General features: G+C 41.7%; 1 protein-coding gene across 6 annotated transcripts in view; it reads left to right on the top strand.

The window, feature by feature from the left end:
• The window catches only part of abcc3 (ATP-binding cassette, sub-family C (CFTR/MRP), member 3), a 257,211-nt gene that overhangs the window by 128,666 nt on the left and 106,699 nt on the right, over positions 1–21,846 (top strand). For all 6 annotated transcript variants that reach the window (XR_009507548.1, XR_009507549.1, XM_059948150.1 and 3 more), the window contains 5 exons: positions 218–284; positions 4,375–4,501; positions 7,489–7,665; positions 7,751–7,918; positions 19,016–19,199. Coding sequence is in view for 4 of the 6 variants with exons in the window: in XM_059948150.1 (XP_059804133.1) it covers positions 218–284; positions 4,375–4,501; positions 7,489–7,665; positions 7,751–7,918; positions 19,016–19,199 (723 nt within the window). In the remaining 2 variants the exon portion in view is untranslated. The remainder of the gene's footprint in view (positions 1–217; positions 285–4,374; positions 4,502–7,488; positions 7,666–7,750; positions 7,919–19,015; positions 19,200–21,846) is intronic.

Here is a 21,846-nt window from a genome sequence, read left to right on the forward strand (position 1 = left end):
TCTTCTAAGCATTAGCCAGGAAATAGGGCCAAGAGCCAATGAGCAGTTCAGCCTTAACCTTGTTGAAGAGAGTGTAGGTTGTTGGGACCATTTATGGCACTCTCTTTCTACCAGCGCTGCCTCTCCTACTCTATCCTCCTGTGACCTTCTCTCTTTCACCCCTCTCTAACGCAGACCCACCCACCCCACACCATCTCAGGCTCTTCTGTGTTTACAGGGCACTCGATCACAGTAGAGAATGGGAAGTTCAGTTGGGGGAAAGAAGACCCAGTTGTTCTGGAGAGGTAAGGTTTAATTGTATTTCTCACAGTGTTGGCCCCAGCAGTCTGAAAATTTCCTAGGAATGAAACAGGGTTATGATAAATATGAAATTCCTCTTGTTTAGGTGGTGGTTCCACAAGAGGCTGACTGGAAGAAGGAATTCCTGGTGCTGGGAATCACAGTGAGGGCTGGGAATCTGCAGTAGAGGAATCATGAGCTGTTAAATTTTGCCTCACTGGGTGGTTCAGTGTTGCTGCTCAGGCCAATGCAAATGATTGTACCCAGGGAGAAGGCAGATGAATGGTGTTGAGAGGGATGACAAATTGAAGAGGTGGAGTAGACTATTAGTGATGGCCTAATACTGCTCCGTTACCCTATGGTCTTTGGTCTTATGCAAACTGGCAGTGCTGAGGGTGCCACATAATGGGTTACTGCACAACTTAACTTAGATTGGTGACGAAATTTATTGGAATTTTTGGGGTGCCATGGTAGCTGAGTGGTTACAGCTCGCATCAGAATTCAGAGTTCATTTTTGACGTTGTCTGTAAGAAGTTTATATGTCTTTCCCATGAGTGTGTGGATTTCCTCTAGGTGTTCCGGTTTCCTCCCACGTTCCTAAGATGTACTGGTCAGCTCAGTAGGTTAATTGGTCACATGGGTGCCATTGGGCAGCGTGGGCTCATTGGGCCGGAAGGGCCTGTTACTGTGCTGCATCTCTAAGTAGATAAAACAATATGTACGGTGGGTGCTGAATGAATGTTGCCCCTTGTGGAGGTATCTTAAGAGGTTAGTTTTGCAGTAAGATGTTGCCCATTTCAGAGATGGGGAACTTCTTGCAGCAGATGGTGTGCTCTGGAATTCTGTCCCCCAGGGTCCTGTGGGGGGAGAGTCAGTAAAAACATTCAGGGGTGGGGTCTGACAACCACTTTCACCACAAAGCAGTTGAGGGGTGTGGGAAGAGAGTGGATGTGGTGCTGAGACCGGAGCTGATCGGAAACTCCTGTTGCTTCACACATTCAAATAAATTATCTTATTTTGACCCCAGCCATGGTAACACCATTGGACAGTTAGAGGAGGTTTCCCCAGTGTGGAATTGGTTAATATGAGAGGCATAATTTTAAAGTGATTGGAGGGAGGGTATGGGGAGGATGTCAGGTGTAGTTTTGTTTACAAGAGTGGTGGGTGTGTGGAATGTGCTTTCAGGGTGGTGATACATTAGAAACATTTCAGAAACTCTTAGATAGGCACATGGATGATAGAAAAATGAAGGGCTCTGTAGAAGGGGAGAGCTAGATTGATACTGGAGTAGGTTTGTAAGGTTGGTACAACATCATAGGCCAAAGAGCCTCTACTGTGCTGCAATATAACCATATAACCATATAACAATCACAGCACGGAAACAGGCCATCTCGGCCCTCCTAGTCCGTGCCGAACTCTTAATCTCACCTAGTCCCACCTACCCGCACTCAGCCCATAACCCTCCACTCCTTTCCTGTCCATATACTGTTACACATCCTGTAACTGGATAACTTACCAGCAAAGATAGAGAGGTCCGTTGGAGTCTGATGGCACTATTTTCAAACGTTTTTATTCATAAAGGGGGGCACAAAAGTAAGGTTAATACAAACATTCAGAACATATACATCGGCAAAACACAATCTAAAGCGCAGGTATAGCAATAATCATCATTAAGAAATCATCTCGACTGTTGTCTAGGGGATAATATATTGTCCGTTGGAAATATAAAAGTCACTCAGAAGTCTGCAGGCTTCAGTCTTTTTGGGGAATCGCTGGGTTTCACGTGTTTTAGAGAGATTGAGGAGAAATGGCAAAACTTGCCCGGGTCTTTGATGAAGCAACTCCGTTGAATCAGGGGAGCATTGTTTTCCTGTTATTAGTTCGAAGTCCTTCTCGGTATTATCAGCCACCCGCTCCCCAGGCAAAGGAGTTACGGAGCGCACGTGGCTTTTGAATGTCTTCCAGCTATCACGGGAGCGCTGAGCAATGGAATACTTCTGGTGCGTCGCTGGGGTACCGCCTCCTGCAGTCCCCTTTTATCTTGACTTGCAAAGTTGTAGATGTCCATCAAAGTAGGGTGATGCAATCCCCACCCCCACATTGCCCGAGGGTGTCCATATCCGTGGTAGCTGTCACGTAGCAGGGTCATGCCCTTAGCACAGGTGTCTCTAAGAGCAATGGCCAAAACCATTACATTGTCTCTCATTTTCCTGGGTCCGAGACCCGAATTAATAGTGCTCTTGCGATTCTCCGGAAGGAGGGGGCTGCTCCCGCCCCTTTGGCCCCTCAGAGCTGTGGTACATTCATAACAATACCTATCCAATTTTACCTTAAATGACACAACTGAACTGGCCTCTACTACTTCTACTGGAAGCTCATTCCACACAGCTATCACTCTCTGAGTAAAGAAATACCCCCTCGTGTTTCCCTTAAACTTTTGCCCCCAACTCTCAAATCATGTCGTCTCGTTTGAATCTCCCCTACTCTCAATGGAAACAGCCTATTCCCGTCATCTCTATCGATCCCTCTCAAAATTTTAAATACCTCGATCAAATCCCCCCTCAACCTTCTACACTCCAATGAATAGAGACCTAACTTGTTCAATCTTTCTCTGTGACTTAAGTGCTGAAACCCAGGTAACATCCTAGTAAATCGTCTCTGCACTCTAATTTATTGATATCTTTCCTATAATTTGGTGACCAGAACTGTACACAATACACAATGTTCTATACTGTACTATAAATGTACTGTACACAATGTTCTAAGTTCTACGAAACTTGCTGTAACCACTTAGTTCACAGATAAGTTTTGTGTCCTTACTGATTGTCTGAAGGCTGAACTAGATTGCCAACAGCAGCATAGTAAAGGATATCCTTTGCTTCAGAGGGAAATAAGCTGTCCCATTTCCGCTATGGTTTTGCTGGCCGGGCCAACTGAGGTCATGTTCCAGGCGGGTGATGGGAACTGTTGTCAGCCTCTGCCTTTGAAGAGACTGGGCACTAGGGCGTGAAAGAGAACCCTGCTGTCACACGCTTGTTTTCCACTGTTCTTAAGCACTTGGCTGAATGGAGGTGTGGCTCAGCCAGCAGTTGACCACTGCCCGACAACTGCTGCAGGAGTTCTGGGGAGGTTTGGCAGTGGGTGGGGCAAGGAGGGACTGCACAACTCACAACACACACCACTAGAAAAGGTGCTCTATATTGAAAGGGGACTTGGTTGTCTATTAATATCAGTATCGTATACTGGCTTTCCTGAATAAATTTCTCAACCATGACTCCCAAGGATTGAATGAATCCAGGCCACAATTTATCCAAGGACCTTTTTAGCCTGAGCCCCCAGGTTTTATGCTATTGGCTCACTCTGGACCTCAGATTTAATGGAGAGTTCTACAGTACCTAGTAATTCTGTAATTCTGGGATCAGTCAGGGTCTGTCCAGGTGAGCCATAAGTGGATCCAGCCTGCAAACCTCAACCATCCGTTTGGGGAGGTCTTGGGTAAACTGAGTCCCCCATTGCAGTCCCCAGTGCTGAGCCAGGGCAAAGCGACTCGAACAGTTCTCCACCCTACCCCCACCAGTGCCCCCCTTCTGTGACAGGAGATCCAGTAGGAGCAAAGGTACAAAGAACCCGTGCAGATTGTGAACATCTCCACCTCCACTTTATAATGATGGAAATGCACAGATTTAATAAAGGCAAACTTTCCAGACATCATGTCTCCCACTTCTCCAGTCCTCCCATTGTGGGAGAAGATTAGCTTTATTTGTCACATGTACATCAAAGTAAAATGCGTCATATGAATCAATGGTAACACAGTCTGAGGATGTGCTGGGGGCAACCTGTAAGTGTTGCCCATGTTTCTAGCATCAATATAGCTGCCCACAACTCACTAGCCCTGACCCACGTGTCTTTGGAATGTGGGAGGAAACCTAAGCAATCGGAGGAAATTCTCCCCATGTGGTCGTGGGGAGAATATTCAAACCCCTTACAAGCAGTGACAAGAATTGGACAGCAATCACTGGCACTGTAAAGCTTTGTACTACCATGCTGCCCCGTGAAATCCAGTTGTGTGACCAGCCTTTGTTTTTTTCAATCCAGGATCAATCTGGCTATTCCTCAAGGCTCCCTGGTGGCTGTGGTCGGCCAGGTTGGGTGTGGCAAGACTTCGCTGATTTCAGCTCTGCTGGGGGAGATGGAGAAACAGGATGGCAAAGTTTCAGTCCAAGTGGGTAACCGTCAAACACCGCTGTTCCACCGCGTTGTGGGGTGGGGGAGCACCTGCAAACATTGGTCAGGATTAGTGGGAAGGCAGAGGAGAGTAAAGATTTATTTATTTAGAGATACAGCACAGTAACAGGCCCTCCTGACCCCACGAGTCTGCACTGTGCAATTACACCCATGTGATCGATTATGCTACTAACCTGTACTTTCTTGGAATGTGGGAGAAAACTGGATCATCCGGAGGAAAGCCATGTGATCACGGGGAGAACGTACTAACCCCTTACAGACAGTGATCGCGGGGAGAATGTACTAACCCCTTACAGACAGTGATCGCGGGGAGAATGTACAAACAATTTACAGACAGTGATCGCGGGGAGAATGTACAAACAATTTACAGACAGTGACCACGGGGAGAACGTACAAACAATTTACAGACAGTGATCGCGGGGAGAATGTACAAACAATTTACAGACAGTGATCGCGGGGAGAATGTACTAACAATTTACAGACAGTGATCGCGGGGAGAACGAACAAACAATTTACAGACAGTGAACGTACAAACAATTTACAGACAGTGAACGTACAAACAATTTACAGACAGTGATCACGGGGAGAACGTACTAACAATTTACAGACAGTGATCGCGGGGAGAACGTACTAACAATTTACAGACAGTGATCGCGGGGAGAACGTACTAACCCCTTACAGACAGTGGTCGCGGGGAGAACGTACAAACAATTTACAGACAGTGATCACGGGAAGAACGTACTAACAATTTACAGACAGTGATCGCGGGGAGAACGTACTAACAATTTACAGACAGTGATCGCGGGGAGAACGTACAAACTATTTACAGACAGTGATCGCGGGGAGAACGTACAAACAATTTACAGACAGTGATCACGGGGAGAATGTACTAACAATTTACAGACAGTGATCGCGGGGAGAATGAACAAACAATTTACAGACAGTGAACGTACAAACAACTTACAGACAGTGATCATGGGGAGAACGTACAAACAATTTACAGACAGTGATCGCGGGGAGAACGTACAAACAATTTACAGACAGTGATCGCGGGGAGAACGTACAAACAATTTACAGACAGTGATCGCAGGGAGAACGTACAAACAATTTACAGACAGTGATCACGGGGAGAACGTACAAACAATTTACAGACAGTGATCACGGGGAGAACATACTAACCCCTTACAGACAGTGATCGCGGGGAGAACGTACAAACAATTTACAGACAGTGATCGCGGGGAGAACGTACAAACAATTTACAGACAGTGATCGCGGGGAGAACATACTAACAATTTACAGACAGTGATCACAGAGAGAACGTACAAACAGTTTACAGACAGTGATCGCGGGGAGAACGTACAAACAATTTACCGGCAGTGATCACCGAGAGAACGTACTAACAATTTACAGACAGTGATCACAGAGAGAACATACAAACAATTTACAGTCGGTGATCGCGGGGAGAAGGTACAAACAACTTACAGACGGTGATCGCGGGGAGAACATACAAACAACTTACAGACAGTGATCACAGAGAGAACGTACTAACACTTTACAGACAGTGATCGCGGGGAGAACGTACAAACAATTTATAGACAGTGATCACAGAGAGAACGTACAAACAATTTACAGACAGTGATCACAGAGAGAACATACAAACAATTTACAGACAGTGATCACGGGGAGAACGTACAAACAATTTACCGACAGTGATCGTGGGGAGAACGTACAAACAATTTACAGACAGTGATCGCGGGGAGAACGTACTAACCCCTTACAGACAGTGGCAGGTATTGATCCCGAGTCACTGCTCTGTAATAGCATTACACTAACCACTACAGTTCTGTGCCTTCCCTTTAAATGCTACACAGCCAGCTACTGTGTCACAGTGAGACTTGGGACAAGCTGTTCAGTGGCAGCCATACCTGGAGGAGCCATTTCTAATCCTTGTTGGGAAGGAGTTGATCACAAGCTCTGCAAGAACAGTGACACACAGTGTATAAAATGCATCTAGAATTGTAAATGCTGGTTACTGCCTGTAAGGAGGCGGCACACTTGAACACAGTGACTTCTACAGAGCAACCAAAGGTGTTATTGTCCTTTTTTATACCTATCTTTTACGATCGCAATACCCTTATGGACATTAAGCACTTAAAATTCTGCAGGTCTACCCCATCAGTGAGTTGCTTGTTGGCAGAGAAATTGAAGGAGCTAGACTTGGTTCAGATTCTGCTGCTGCCTGCACCAGAAATGCGTCAGTGCACATAAGCAGTGTGCAGTCTAACAGCGAGTTACCGTCTCAGTCGCTTTTCATGCGATTGCAAGACCCTGTTGGACATTGTTAATGTGGAATGCTGCAAATGTGATTCACTGATTTATTGGTGAATGGTGGAGGAGCTGCATGGCCTCAAACCCCAGTGTTACCTGTTGACAGCTGCCCAGGTGAGAGGCATCAAAGTCGGTGCACTCCATCGGAGGCAGTGTGGCGCCGTGTCCGAGCTGGAGTCAGTGCTGCCCCCCAGTGCTCACTCAGCAGAAGACAAGCCACATTATGTTCGAGTGTAGACTGCTGCAACTTTAATGAATTCATGGCATTGGACTATATATATATTTGTGTGACTGTATTTTCCTGCTATCTTACATGTGTCATGTGCATCCTGTGCTGTGATGACTCTTTGTACTGTGTTTTGTACTTTGGCCCCAGAGAAATGCCGTTTCATTTGGTTGTATCCATGGATATTCATGTATGATTGAATGACAATTAAACTTGAACTTAAACTAAAACCCCTTAAATGATCTGAGCAACTTACAACTCCTTATCATGCAGCCAGTCTATGGTTCCAGTAACACAGCTGGTACCAGTTATTGCTGACTTTGATGGGGGCAACTGAAGTTAGTGGTGAGTACATTTTGGTGAATTTTGAATGTTTGATTTCCTCACCATCCCTTCTTCCTCTGTCACAGGGATCTGTGGCCTATGTACCTCAGCAAGCCTGGATTCGGAATGCCTCACTGAAGGACAACATCATTTTTGGAGAGCCTCTCAATGAACAGAAGTACAGCGAGGTTCTGGAGGCCTGTGCATTGGTTTCTGACTTAAATGTGTTACCTGGTGGGGACCAGACGGAGATTGGTGAAAAGGTAAAAACAACTTTGTTCACATCCAGTACTTTCCCTTCAGAACCTAGTCTTGGAGTTCTCTATAACCTTCTGTTACTCTGTGCAGGGGATAAATCTCTCAGGGGGTCAGAAGCAACGGGTGAGCCTGGCCCGAGCAGTCTATAGCGACATGGACGTCTTTCTCCTGGATGACCCCCTCTCAGCTGTTGATGCCCATGTGGCCAAACATATCTTCGACAAAGTCATTGGCCCAGAAGGAATGTTGAAAGGGAAGGTAGGAGAATACAGTCCTCCCAGCAAACAGCACATCTCCATTTATACAGTGAGAGATCCTGATTCTGAATAAACAAAGCTGAAATTCATTATCAAAGTATGTATATCATATTATAACCTTGAGATTCATCTTCTTGCAGGCAGCCACAAAGCAAAGAAACACAACATAATTCACTGAAAAATACACACAAGACCTCCTCATATCCAATTTACAAAAGAGGACAAATCACATAAATAGTAAACAGAAGTAAATCAAAATGCTTGGAACATGAACTGCTGAGTCTCCAAAAGTGAGACCACAGCTGCAGAGCCTGTTGAGCGCTGAGGCGAGTGAGGCCTGTCGAGGAGGGCAATAAACTGCTCCCAAACCTAGCGGTGTGGGACCCAAACTAAACAGGGATTCTGTGCAGTTTTTCCACATTCACATTTTGGGATTAGGACATCGTTGGCAAACCCAGTGTTTATTGCCCATCCGTAAATGTCCGTTAGAAGTTAATGAAGAGCCTTGAGCCATGCAGTGCATTTGCTGAGGCCCACCCCCCGTCCACCTGGTGAGGCCCACCCCCCGTCCACCTGCTGAGGCCCACCCCCCCCGTCCACCTGCTGAGGCCCACCCCCCCCATCCACCTGGTGAGGCCCACCCCCCCGTCCACCTGGTGAGGCCCACCCCCCCCCATCCACCTGGTGAGGCCCACCCCCCCCCCATCCACCTGGTGAGGCCCACCCCCCGTCCACCTGGTGAGGCCCACCCCCCCCCATCCACCTGGTGAGGCCCACCCCCCCGTCCACCTGCTGAGGCCCACCCCCCCCATCCACCTGGTGAGGCCCACCCCCCGTCCACCTGGTGAGGCCCACCCCCCCCCATCCACCTGGTGAGGCCCACCCCCCGTCCACCTGGTGAGGCCCACCCCCCCCCCCGTCCACCTGGTGAGATCCTACCTGCCATTCTGATAAGGGCACTCCCAGAGCTGTTGAGAGGGGCGTTCAGGAGTTGTTAGCAGCAATAAGACAAAAACCATAAGATATAGGAGCAGAATTAGGCCACTTGGGCCATCAAATCTGCTCCACCATTTCATCATGGTTGATCCAATTTTTCTCTCAGCCCCAATTTCTTGCCTTCATGCCCTGACCAATCAAGAATCTATTAACCTCTGTCTTAAATATACATATAGACTGAGCCTCCACAGTTACAGTACCTGTGGCAAAGAATTCCACAGATTCACCACTTTCTGGCTAAAGAAATTCCTCCTCATCTCTGTTCACACCAGAGGCTGTGTCCTCTGGTCTTAGGCTCTTTCATCATAGGAAACATCCTCTCCATATCCATTCTATCAAGACCTTTCACCATTTGATAGATTTCGATGAAGTCACCCCTTATTCTTCTGAATTTTAGTATTTACTCTTCATATGAGAAGCCATTCAATCCTGGAATCATTCTCATGAACCTCCGTTGAACCCTGTCCAGGTTCAGCACATCCTTTCTAAGATGAGGGGCCCAAAACTGCTCACAGTACTCCAAGTGAGGCCTCACCAGTGCCTCATAAGGTCTCAACATTACATCCTTGCCTTTATATTCTAGTCCTCTTGAAATGAACACTAACATTGCATTTGGCTTCCTCACCACAGGCTCAACCTGCAAATCATGCACAAGGACTCCCAAGTTCTTTTGCTCATCAGTTTTTTTTGTACTTCCTCTCCATATAGAAAGCAGACAACCCTTTTATTTCTTCTACCAAAGTGCATGACCATACACTTCCCGAACCTGTTTTCCATCTGTCATTTCTTTGCCCATTCTCCTAATTTGTCAAAGTCCTTCTGTAGCCTCCCTACTTCCTAAAAATTACCTGCCCTCCACCTATCTTCATATCCTCTGCTAACTCTGCAACAAGGCATCAATTCCATCATTGACATATAATGTAAATGGAATAAGTCCCAACACAAACCCCCGTGGAACACCACTATCTACCAGCAGCCAGCCAGAAAAGGCTCCGTATATTCCCACTCTTTGCCTCCTGCCAGTTGGTCACATGCTAGAATCTTTCCTGTAATACCATGGAGTCATAGCTTATTAAGCAGCTTCATGTGTGGTACCTTGTCAAAGGTCTTCTGAAAATCCAAGTACACAACATCAACAAATTCTCCTTTGTCTATCCCGCTTGTTATTTCTTCAAAGAATTCCAACAGATTTGTCAGGCAAGATTTTCCCTTGAGGAAACCATACTGACTAGGGCCTATTTTATCATGTGTCTTCAAGTACCCTGCGACCTCAGCCTTAACAACAGACTCCAACATCTTCCCAACCACTGAGGTCAGACTAACTGGCCTATAGTTTCCTTCTGCCTCTCTCCTTTCTTGAAGAGTGGAGTGGCATTTGCAGTTTCCATCTTCCAGAGCCATTCCATCATCTAGTGATTCTTGAAAGATCATTACTAATGCCTCCAGAATCTCTTCAGCCATCTACTGCTCTTCCTTCATCAATATGTTTAGTCACATCCTCAAAAAATTCAATCAGGCCCGTAAGGCATGACCTGCCCTTGACAAAGCCGTGCTGACTATTCCTAATCATATTATACCTCTACAGATATTCATAAATCCTGCCCCTCAGGATCTTCTCCATCAACTTACCAACCACTGAGGTAAGACTCACTGGTCTATAATTTCCTGGTCTATCTCTACTCCCTTTCTTGAATAAAGGAAGAATATTTGCAACCCTCCAATCCTCTAGAACCTCTTCCGTCCCTATTGATAATGCAAAGATAATTGTCAGAGGCTCAATAATCTCCTCCCTCACCTCCCACACTAGCCTGGGGTACATTTCGTCTGGTCCCGGCGACTTATCCAACGTGATGCTTTCCAAAAGCTCCAGCACATCCTCTTTCTTAATATCTACATGCTCAAGCTTTTCAATCTGCTGCAAGTTGTCACTGTTATCACCAAGAGCATTTTCCATAGTGAATACTGAAGAAAAGTATTCATTAAGTACCTCTGCTATTTCCTCCAGTTCCATACACACTTTCCCACTGTCACATTTGATTGGTCCTGTTCTTTCACGTCTTATCCTCCTGCTCTTCACATATTTGTAGAATGCCTTGGGGTTTTCCTTAAACCTGCCGCCAAGGCCTTCTCATGGCCCCTTCTGGCTCTCCTAATTTCCTTCTTCAGCTCCTTCCTGTTAGCCTTATAATCTTCTAGATCTCTAACATTACCTAGCTCTCTGAACCTTTTGTAAGCTTTTCTTTTCTTCTTGACCAGATTTATTACAGCCTTTGTACACCATGGCTCCTGCACCCTACCATAACTTCCCTGTCTCATTGGAATGTACCTATGCAGAACTTCACACAAATATTCCTTGAACGTTTGCCACATTTCTTCCATACTTTTCCTTGAGAACATCTGTTTACAATTTAAGCTTCCAATTTCCTGCCTGATAGCCTCATAATTCCCCTTATTCCAATTAAACACTTTTCTAACTTATCTGTTCCTATCTCTCTCCAAAGCTATTGTAAAGGAGATAGAATTATGATCAATATCCCAAAATGTGCTCCCACTGAGAGATCTGACACCTGACCAGGTTCATTTCCCAATACCAAATCAAGTACAGCCTCTCCTCTTGTAGGCTTATCTACATATTATGTCGAGAAACCTTCCTGAACACACCTAACAAACTCCACCCCATCTAAACCCCTTGCTCTAGGGAGATGCCAATCGATATTTGGGAAATTAAAATCTCCCTGTTATTATTACACCTTTCCAAGATCTGTTTCCCTATCTGCTCCTCGATATCCCTGTTACTATTGGGCAGCCTCTAAAAAACATCCAGTAAAGTTATTGACCCCTTCCTGTTCCTAATCTCCACCCATAGACAATCCCTCCATGATGTCCACCTTTTCTGCAGCCATGACACTATCTCTGATCAACAGTGCCATGCCCCCACCTCTTTGCCTCCCTCCCTGTCCTTTCTGAAACATCTAAAACCCAGCACGTGAAGTTACCATTCCTGTCCCTGAGCCATCCAAGTCTCTGTAATGATCACCATATCATATCTCCAAGTACTGATCCACGCTCTAAGCTCATCCGTTTTGTTCACAACACTCCTTGCGATAAAATGGACTCATCTCAAGCCTTTGGTCTGAGCACGTCCCTTCTCTATCACCTGCCTCTCCTCCCTCACACGCTGTCTCCTATCTTTCTCTCTTTGAGAGCCAGATGCCTCTTCCCCAGTCTCTTCTGGAAACCTTAGTTTTCAGTCACAGGTGTCTCGTTATTTGATAGGTTAATTGTTATCACTGGAGCTTTCTTATTTCTAGTCTGAATATGAGATGACCATGACTGCTTTTCTCCTTTGTCTTTTCTTTTTCTTTTTAAATCTTTTTATTAATTTTAAACAAACATAAATAAAACATGAATACAAAGTGTTTGAGAGTACATAATTAATAGTTTAAATAGACATTTATATAATAATAAAATAGATAACCTCCCAAAGTCATAACATTGATGAACAAAGAAATAAAAAGAAAAAAAAAGACCCCAGAGAAAAAAAAGAGAAAAAAAAACACTAACCAACATGGGCCATTGAATAATGTTAAGTACATACAGTAGTGCCAATAACTCCGAACCTCCATCCAAATAATTAAGGATAATATAAGTAAGGTTTAGGAAAAGACAATTCAACTCATATGAAAATGTTGAATAAATGGTCTCCAAGTTTCTTCAAATTTAACTGAAGGGTCAAAAACAACTCTTCTAATTTTTTCTAAGCTCAAACAAGAAATGGTTTGGGAAAACCACTGAAATATAATTGGAGGATTAATTTCTTTCCAATTCAATAGAATAGATCTTCTAGCCATTAGTGTAACAAATGCAATCATTCGTCGGGATAAAGAGGATGGACAACTATTATCCACCATTGGTAAGCCAAATATTGCAGTAAAAGGATGCAGTTGGATATTAATATTTAAAACTCTTGAAATAATACTAAAAATATCTTTCCAGTAATTTTGTAAACAAGGGCAAGACCAAAACATAGCGGTTAATGAGGCAACATCAAAATGGCATCTGTCACAGGTTGATTTAACATAAGAATAAAATCGAGCAAGTTTATCCTTAGACATATGAGCTCTATGTACAACCTTAAATTGTATTAGAGCGTGTTTAGCACAAATAGAGGACGAATTAACTAATAGTAACATTTTTTCCCATTGCTCAGTGGATATAAGACAATGAAGTTCTTCTTCCCATTCCTTCTTAATTTTTTCTGATACATCTGGCTGTATATTCATAATCATATTATAAATGACAGCTACTAAACCCTTTTGAGAAGGATTCAGAGCCAAAATTCTTTCCGTAATGTCCAATGGACCTAGTTTCGGAAAAGACTGTAACTCATTATACAAAAAATTTCTAACTTGCAAATATCTAAAAAAATGAGTTTCAGGTAAATTATATTTATTAGATAACTGTTCAAAGGACATAACGTTATCATCTAAAAACAAATCACGAAAACATGTTATACCTTTTGTTTTCCATTAAAAAAAAGTTTGATCCATAAAGGAAGGCCGAAAAAAATAATTAGATACTATAGGGCATGATAGAATAAACTTATTCAAACCAAAAAATTTACGAAATTGAAACCAGATTCGCAATGTGTATTTGACAATAGGATTAGTTAATTGTTTATTCAATTTAGATAAAGAAAAAGGAAGTGAAGATCCTAAGATTGAAAACAACAAGAAGTCTTGTACAGATTTACATTCCAAATTTACCCATTGTGGGCAGGCAGCTATAGTCAATTCCTGTGTCCAAAATATTAAATATCGTATATTAACTGCCCAGTAATAAAATCTCAAATTTGGCAAAGCCAAACCACCCTCCTTCTTAGGCTTCTGTAAATATTTTTTGCCTAGTCTAGGATTTTTATTCTGCCAAAGATAAGAAGATATTTTGGAGTCAATAATATCAAAAAAAAGATTTAGGAATAAAAATTGGTAATGTTTGAAATAAATATAAGAATTTGGGTAATACCATCATCTTAATAGCATTAATTCTACCAACCAATGACAAAGATAGTGGAGACCACCTGGCAGCAAGTTGCTTAATCTGGTCAATTAAAGGTAAAAAGTTAGCTTTAAATAAATCTTTGTGCTTTTTAGTAATTTTAATACCTAAATAAGTAAAATAATCTGTAATAGCCTTAAATGGTAAACGTTTATAAATTGGAACTTGCATATTTAATGGAAATAGTTCACTCTTGTTAAGATTCAATTTATAACCAGAAAAGTTACTAAATTGAGCAAGCAAAGACAAAATAGCAGGAATAGATCTTTCAGGGTCAGATATGTATAGTAACAAATCGTCAGCATATAATGATAACTTATACGTCCCCTCCCCATGAGTAATACCAAAAATATTAGGTGATTCACGAATAGCTATAGCCAAAGGTTCTACAGCGATGTCAAATAGTAAAGGACTTAAAGGACAACCTTGCCTTCTACCACGAAATAACTGAAAAAAAGGAGATCTTTGATTATTGGTAAAAACTGAAGCCAAGGGTTTATGGTATATTAATTTAATCCATGATATAAATTTTGAACTAAAATTAAAATGCTGCATTGTATTAAATAAATATGGCCATTCAACTCTATCAAATGCTTTTTCGGCACCTAGAGAAATGACACATTCTGGTGTTTTGGGTGAGGAAGTGTGAATAATATTTATTAATTTTCTAATGTTAAAAGATGAATAACGATTTTTAATAAATCCAGTCTGATCTTCAGAAAAGATTTGAGGTCATATATTTTCTAATCTAGTAGCCAAAATTTTACTAAAAATCTTAAAATCCGTATTCAGCAAGGATATAGGCCGATAGGATGCACACTCAATAGGGTTTTTATCTTTTTTAAGAATTAACGAAATAGAAGCTTCATAAAAAGATTGTGGCAATTTGCCTATAATTAATGCATCTTTAAAATTTTTACAAAGCCAAGGAGAAAGTATAGAGGAAAAAGATTTTAAAAATTCTGCAGAATAACCATCTGGACCAGAAGCTTTACCGAAATTCATTGAAAAAATAGCCTTTTTAATTTTATTTTCCGTGATGGGTGTATCTAAAAATACATTATCCTCTACTGTTAATTTTGGAATATTCAATTTGCTTAAAAATTCATTTATTATAGAAGAATCTTCAGCAAATTCTGATTGATATAGGGAATTATAAAAATCTTGAAAGGCTTTATTTATCTCTTTATGGTCAATCGTTAGAGTACCATCTTGTTTACGAATCCTAGTAATCTGTTGTTTAGCCGAAGCAGTTTTCAATTGATTAGCCAATAATTTACCAGACTTATCTCCATACACATAAAATTGAGTTCTAGATTTAAATAATTGATTTTCAATCGAAGAGGATAATAACAAATTATGTTCCATTTGGAGTTCCACTCTTTCTTTATAGAGTTCTTTGCTAGGAGTCACTGAGTAAATCCTATCAATTGCTTTGATTTTATCAACCAATGTTAATATTTTAGAATTAGTTCGTTTCCTAACTCCAGCAGAGTATGAAATAATCTGCCCACGAATAAAGGCTTTAAAAGTGTCCCATAAAATTCCACTAGAGATCTCTGCTGTAGAATTTGTTGAAAAAAACAAATCAATTTGTTGTTTGATAAAATTGACAAAGTCTGAGTCCTGCGATAAAATAGAGTTAAACTTCCAAGATTTAACATTAGTAAATGAGTCCATTATCTTAATAGATAACTTCAAAGGTTCATGATCAGAAATAGTAATAGAGTCATATTTACAATTGATAACATCTGTAAATAAACGGTGATCAATGAAAAAGTAATCAATTCTTGAGTAATTGTGATAAAAATGAGAAAAGTATGAAAACTCTTTGTCATTGGGGTGTAGAAAATGCCAAACTTCAAAAATTGCTGAATCAGTCATAAAGGAGTTGATAAGAGAAGCCGATTTATTCGGAAGAACTTGGATGGGCTTGGATCTATCCATCGAAGGGTTTAAACAACAGTTAAAGTCCCCACCCATTATCAGTCTGTACTGATTCAAATTGGGAAAGGATGTAAAAAGACACTTAAAAAATTCCGGACAATCAGTATTTGGAGCATAAACGTTGACTAGAACAACTTTTTGATTAAAAAGTAGACCAGTAATAAGCAAAAATCTACCTTGTGGGTCTGAAATTGTTTCATGATGTATAAAAGAGGTTGAAGAGTCTATAAAAATGGAAACGCCTCTTACTTTGGCTTGAGAATTCATGTGATATTGTTGACCTTTCCAAAACCTAAAAAAGTGTTGAATATCCACCTTCCTTACATGAGTCTCTTGTACAAAAATAACATTAGCGTTCATTCTATGGAATACTTTGAATATTTTTTTTTCCGTTTAATCGGATGATTTAAACCATTAGTATTCCAAGAAACAAAATTAATAACCCTATCCATATTGACAATATTTATTACAATTAACACATAAGGTTGAAAAAAAGATAAACTCATGAACCCAGAAGAAGGAAGTGAGTTCAAGGAGAAACCGGAAGTCACGGCACTGCAACCATTTTTGTAGTTTCATATAAGCCCATGAAATAAAACTAAGCAAAAAGCAAGCAAAAGAAAAAGAAAAAAGAAAAATCCCCCTCCCTCCACCCTCAAAACCCCAGGAAAAAAGCCAAAAAAAGGCAAGCAAGCAATCTAACACTAAAATTACCCCCATGTCTCAAGACGGCAACTCACAAAAAAAAATTGAATAGAAGATACAAACCACCCATATTATAAGAAAGGGTTGATATAACAAAAACTAAAATATAAAATTAGTATTATATATATAAAACAAAAGTATTTAAAAATATATAATAAAACCCATAAATGAATAATACTGAATTAGTGTTTTAAAAGAAAGTTTGAAACATCTTCAAACACATCAAAACGGATATGACGTTTCAGGCACTAAAGCCCTTCGGGAAGAAGAAACGACATTTGTTTTTTTTAAAATCTTAATATTTAAATGTTAAAAATATAAAAAAGTGTATACAAACTTAAAAAAAATCTTAGATTATTTTCAAAGCTAACAGATTAATAATATGAAAAAATAACTAACTCAGAATAAACCAAAAACGAACTTCTACCATGTATAGAAAATACATGTAAGCCATACGCTAAAAAAAACATCATTTTTTTAAATGATCCAAATCTTGTATACCAATTATTACATTAGTCAAGCCGATAAAATGTTATTCTTCCAGAAAACTTTGAGCATCCGCTGGAGATTTAAACAGCCGATAAGTTCCGTCTTTGAGAGAAACTCTCAGATGTGCTGGAAATAGCAACACTTGCTTGTAGCCTTTCTGATGAATTTCCGACATAACCGATTTAAAAGCCATTCTTGCTCTTAAAACTTCAGGACTGTAGTCTTCCAGAATACGAAATTTAAAATCTTGAAAGCTGATCATACCCTTTTTCCGAGCAGCCCGAATCAAACACTCTTTGGTATGACGTTAGTGGATCCGGAGAATTATTTGTCGCGGTTTCGAGCTTGAATCTGAATGAAAACGAGAGACGCGATGTGCACGGTCGATTATTAGAGGGGAATCCAGTACTTCTGAGCCAAAGATATCCATTAAAAGTTTGGAGAAAAAAACAGTGAGATCGCCATTCTCAAATTTTTCCGGAATCTCAATTAACCGAAGGTTTTGTCTTCGAGAGCGATTTTCAAGATCAATAATCTTAGACTTATAACGATCTAATTGTTGAGAAGTCGAAGTTTGCTGTTGTTGCAAAGTTTCAATTATACGATCTCTCTTACGAGCAGCTTCTTCAAGAGCTAAAATACCTGCTTGTTGTTTTTGTGACTCTAATGTAAGTACTTGAAATTTTACATCAAGTGCCTTAAACATTTCATCAAACTTATCCATCCTTGCCGTTAATTTATTCTCTAGTTTTGCAAGTCTGTCGTCTATAAGATTCGCAATTGCTTCTAAAGTTATCAGTTCCTTCGTCTGTTTCGATTCCTTTGCTTTAGACATTTCAGCGAGTTGAAAATGATTCAAACAGTTGAAAAAAGTTTCATATGTTTAAACCCCTTTAGAATAGGTATAAAAAGATCAATTAGGGGGTGTTTGTAGATTAAAAAAGGTAAAAGGTTTGGAGCAAAGCCTAAAGCTGCTTCACTCCGTAAGCGCCATCTTGAGACCTTGTCTTTTCTTTTCTTGGCTCCTTTTTCTCGTTCATCTTTTAGTCTTGTAACATAATAAAATGGATGTAAACAGCAAGTTTGGTGCTTCATTCTTGACATCTGAAGAACCTTTGGATCACAAAAGCATCAGGGCCAGCAATTTTAAATTCCTTTTCTGGGCGCAGCACATAAGTGCAGTTATGAATTAAGCACAGCAGTGCCGCTACTTCCTCAGGAGTCTGCAAAGATTTGGCATGACACCTAAAACTTTGACAAACTTCTGTAGATGTATGGTGGAGAGTATATTGACTGGCTGCATCACAGACTGGTATAGAAACCACCAGTGCCCTTGAATGGAAATTGCCCAGTCCTTTACGGGTAAAGCCCTTCCTACCATTGAACATCTACGCAGAGTGGTGTCACAGGAAAGCAGCATCCATCATTAGGGACCCCCACCATCGGGAAGAAGGTACAGGAGCCTCAGGTCTCACACCACCAGATTTAGGAACAGTCACTACCCCTTACCCAACATGCTGAGGGATAACTTCATTCAACTTCACTTGTTGCATCATTGAAATGTTCCCACAACCTATGGACTCACTTTCAAGGGCTCTTCATTTCATGTTCTCGATACCTATTGCTTATTTCATTACTATTGTTTTTTTTCTCCTTTGGTTATTTGCACAGTTTGTTCTCTTCTGCACACTGATTGAACACCGAAATTGGTATGGTCTCTCACTGACTCTGTCATGATTATTATTCTATTATAGATTTATAAGAATCTCAGGGTTGTATACATGTGCTTTGATAATTTACTTGAACTTTGAGGATCGAACATGTCCGCCAGATGACCTTGTACAGTTCTCCCTGATAGCAGGCAGTGTTTCATCATGCCCTGTTGATTTCTCGGTTTTTGCAGACCCGGGTTCTGGTTACTCATGGGATCAGCTTCCTGCCACAAGTGGATCGGATTGTGGTGCTGGTGGATGGCAAGGTCTCTGAGATGGGCTCATACCAGGAGCTGCAGAAGCAGAATGGAGCCTTTGCTGAGTTTCTACGGAATTATGCTCAGCAAGACGAGGTGGACGAGGATGAAGCTACAGGTACAAAGTCAAACATCCTGGGAAGTTTAATGTGCTGGAAATGGCTCTGCCTCTCACTTAGTCATTTTAGTTTTGTGTATCACTTTAACTACACATTAGCTTCCTATGCTGAAGCACGGTAGCATAATGCTTTACAGTGGCAATGATCAGAAGATCCAGGTTCAGTTCCTGCCACTAAGACATTTGTATGTTCTACCTGTGACTGCATGGGTTTTCTCCGGGTGCTCCAGTTTCATCCCACATTCCAAAGGTGTACCGGCTGGGTTAGTAACTTATGGGCATTCTATGTTAGTGCCGGAAGCATAGCGACCTTTGTGGGCTGCCCAATGACTGTGCTGGTCATTGATGGAAAGTAACCCATTTCACTGTATGCTTTTCTGTTTTTGATATACAGGTGACAAATAACACTAATCTTAAAACCCTTTAACGTTATCAGGACTTCGGAGAGATGCTTTTCTAATGGTCCCTCATTTCACTGACAGAAGCAATGAGTCCACAAACAAATGAGTGGAGTTGGGCCTTTCAGATCACTGGTTGGACTGGTTATCTTTGGGGCCCACAGTCCTGAGGCAGGCCCCAGGGTTGAGGGCCTTCTGTACTTTGGACAAACATTGAGGTCCTCTCCCTCGGAGGGCAGGTTTAAGAGAGGTTTTCCCAAAACAAGATCAAGAATGTGGCAGGGGCAGGAGTTGGCTAACAAGCCCCTAACGCCTGTCCTACCATTCAGAACAATTATGACTGATCTGCCTAAGACCATAAAGAGGAGCATCAGCCAAAGAATCAGAGGTGAACTGAGGTAATGTTCCGTTTGTGCACCAAGATGTCTTCTGGAGCACAAGCTGAATGTGGAATCAGATTTGCTGGCAGTTTTCAGAAAATAACTGAAAAATTCTAGTTCTACACACTCTGCACCCTGTGCCCAGACTGGGCCTATTCTCTCTCTCACCAGCTTTATTACTACTCCTAAACACATTGAAATCTTGAATAAACCCACAGAAAATGCTGGCAGAACTCAGCAGGTCAGGCAGTATCTTTGGAGAGGAATAAGCAGTAGGCAATTTGGGCCAAGACCCTTTATCAGGTCTGAAATTGAAGAGGGGCAGAAACCAGAATAATGTGGGAGGGAGGGGGAAGGGGAATACAAACTGGCTACTGATAGGTGAGACCGGGTGAGAGGAAGGTGGGTGGGTGGTCTCAGTTTGTACTCCTTACCTTCCCCCCATCTCCGTATTCTGGCTTCTGCCTCCTTCCTTTCCAGTCCTGATGAAGGGTCTCAGCCCGAAACGTTAACTGTTTACTCTCTTCCATGGATGCTGCCTGATTTGCTGAATTCCACCAGCACTTTGTGTGGGATACGACCTCTATTCCCACATCCCTCTTTCTAGGTACAGAAAATATTCTGGCATTCTGTACTTGTTCCTTTCAGAATCAACAGACAGAAAATGAGTGGAGTATACATTGAGTTCTCATGGTCAAGCAGAGATACAACACGGATGCTTCAGCCTACCCAGATGGATGGTCATCAGACCGTCATCATTGCCCCTTACACTTATCCTGCACTGATCTATTTTACCTGCATTCTTTTCTTTCCCCTCCCACAAATTCCAGGGACAATTTACAGCAACAAATTAATCTACCAACCCAATTAACTCTAGGACGTGGGAGGAAACTAGAGCACCTGGAGAAAACCCATGTGGTCGAAGAGAGATTCAGTGTCATTTTCAGCACACAACTGTAAAGGAGAACAAAGTAATTGTTATTCCAGATCCAACACAGCACAAAAACCACAATAAAATTAAGAACACAATAATTATCATAAAGGATGACATCATTATGAGGCTCCACCTGGAGTACTGCATGCAGTTCTGGTCTCTTTACGTGAGGAAGGATATACTGGCTTTGGAGGCGGTGTAGAGAAGGTTCACCGGGTTGGGTCCAGAGGTGGAGTGTGACTATGCGGAGAGATTGAGTCACCTGAAACTGTGCTTGTTGGAATTCAGAAGGATGAGAGGAGATCTTATAGAAACATATAATATTATGAAAGGGATAGTTAAGATAGAGGAAGGAAAGTTGTTGCCACTGGTAGGTGAGACTAAGACTAGGGGACATAGCCTCAAGATTCAGGGGAGTAGATGTAGTATGGGGATGAGGAGGAAATGCTTTTCCCAGAGACTGGTGAATCTGTGGAATTCTCTGCCAAATGAAGCTACCTCAGAAAATACATTTAAGACCAGTTTGGATAGATTTTTGCATAGTAGGGGAATTAAAGGTTATGGGGGGGGGGGTGGAATTGAGTCCATGGCCAGAGCCAGATTTGCTCAGGCTCAATGGGCCAGATGGCCTGCTCTTGCTCCTATTTCTTATGTTCTTATAATTATAAATACATGTCAATAAAATGATGCCAGGTACATGAGTGTCTGTACATAAGTGACTGACAAGGAATGATAAAGTAGTGGAGGTGGGGGTGTGGCAGTGTTGATCAGCCTCACTGCTTGGAGAAGGGAATTGTTTTTTTGAGTCTGATGGTCCTGGCATGAATGTTACGTTGCTTCCTCCCTGATGGGAGTGGGATAAACAGTCCATGAGCAGTCTGGGTGAGATCTGTCATGAGGCTACTGGTCCTTTACTGGCATCTTTCTGTATATAA

The sequence above is a fragment of the Hypanus sabinus genome, chromosome 23 (genome assembly GCF_030144855.1).
Source record: "Hypanus sabinus isolate sHypSab1 chromosome 23, sHypSab1.hap1, whole genome shotgun sequence".
Taxonomy (NCBI): Eukaryota; Metazoa; Chordata; class Chondrichthyes; order Myliobatiformes; family Dasyatidae; genus Hypanus; species Hypanus sabinus.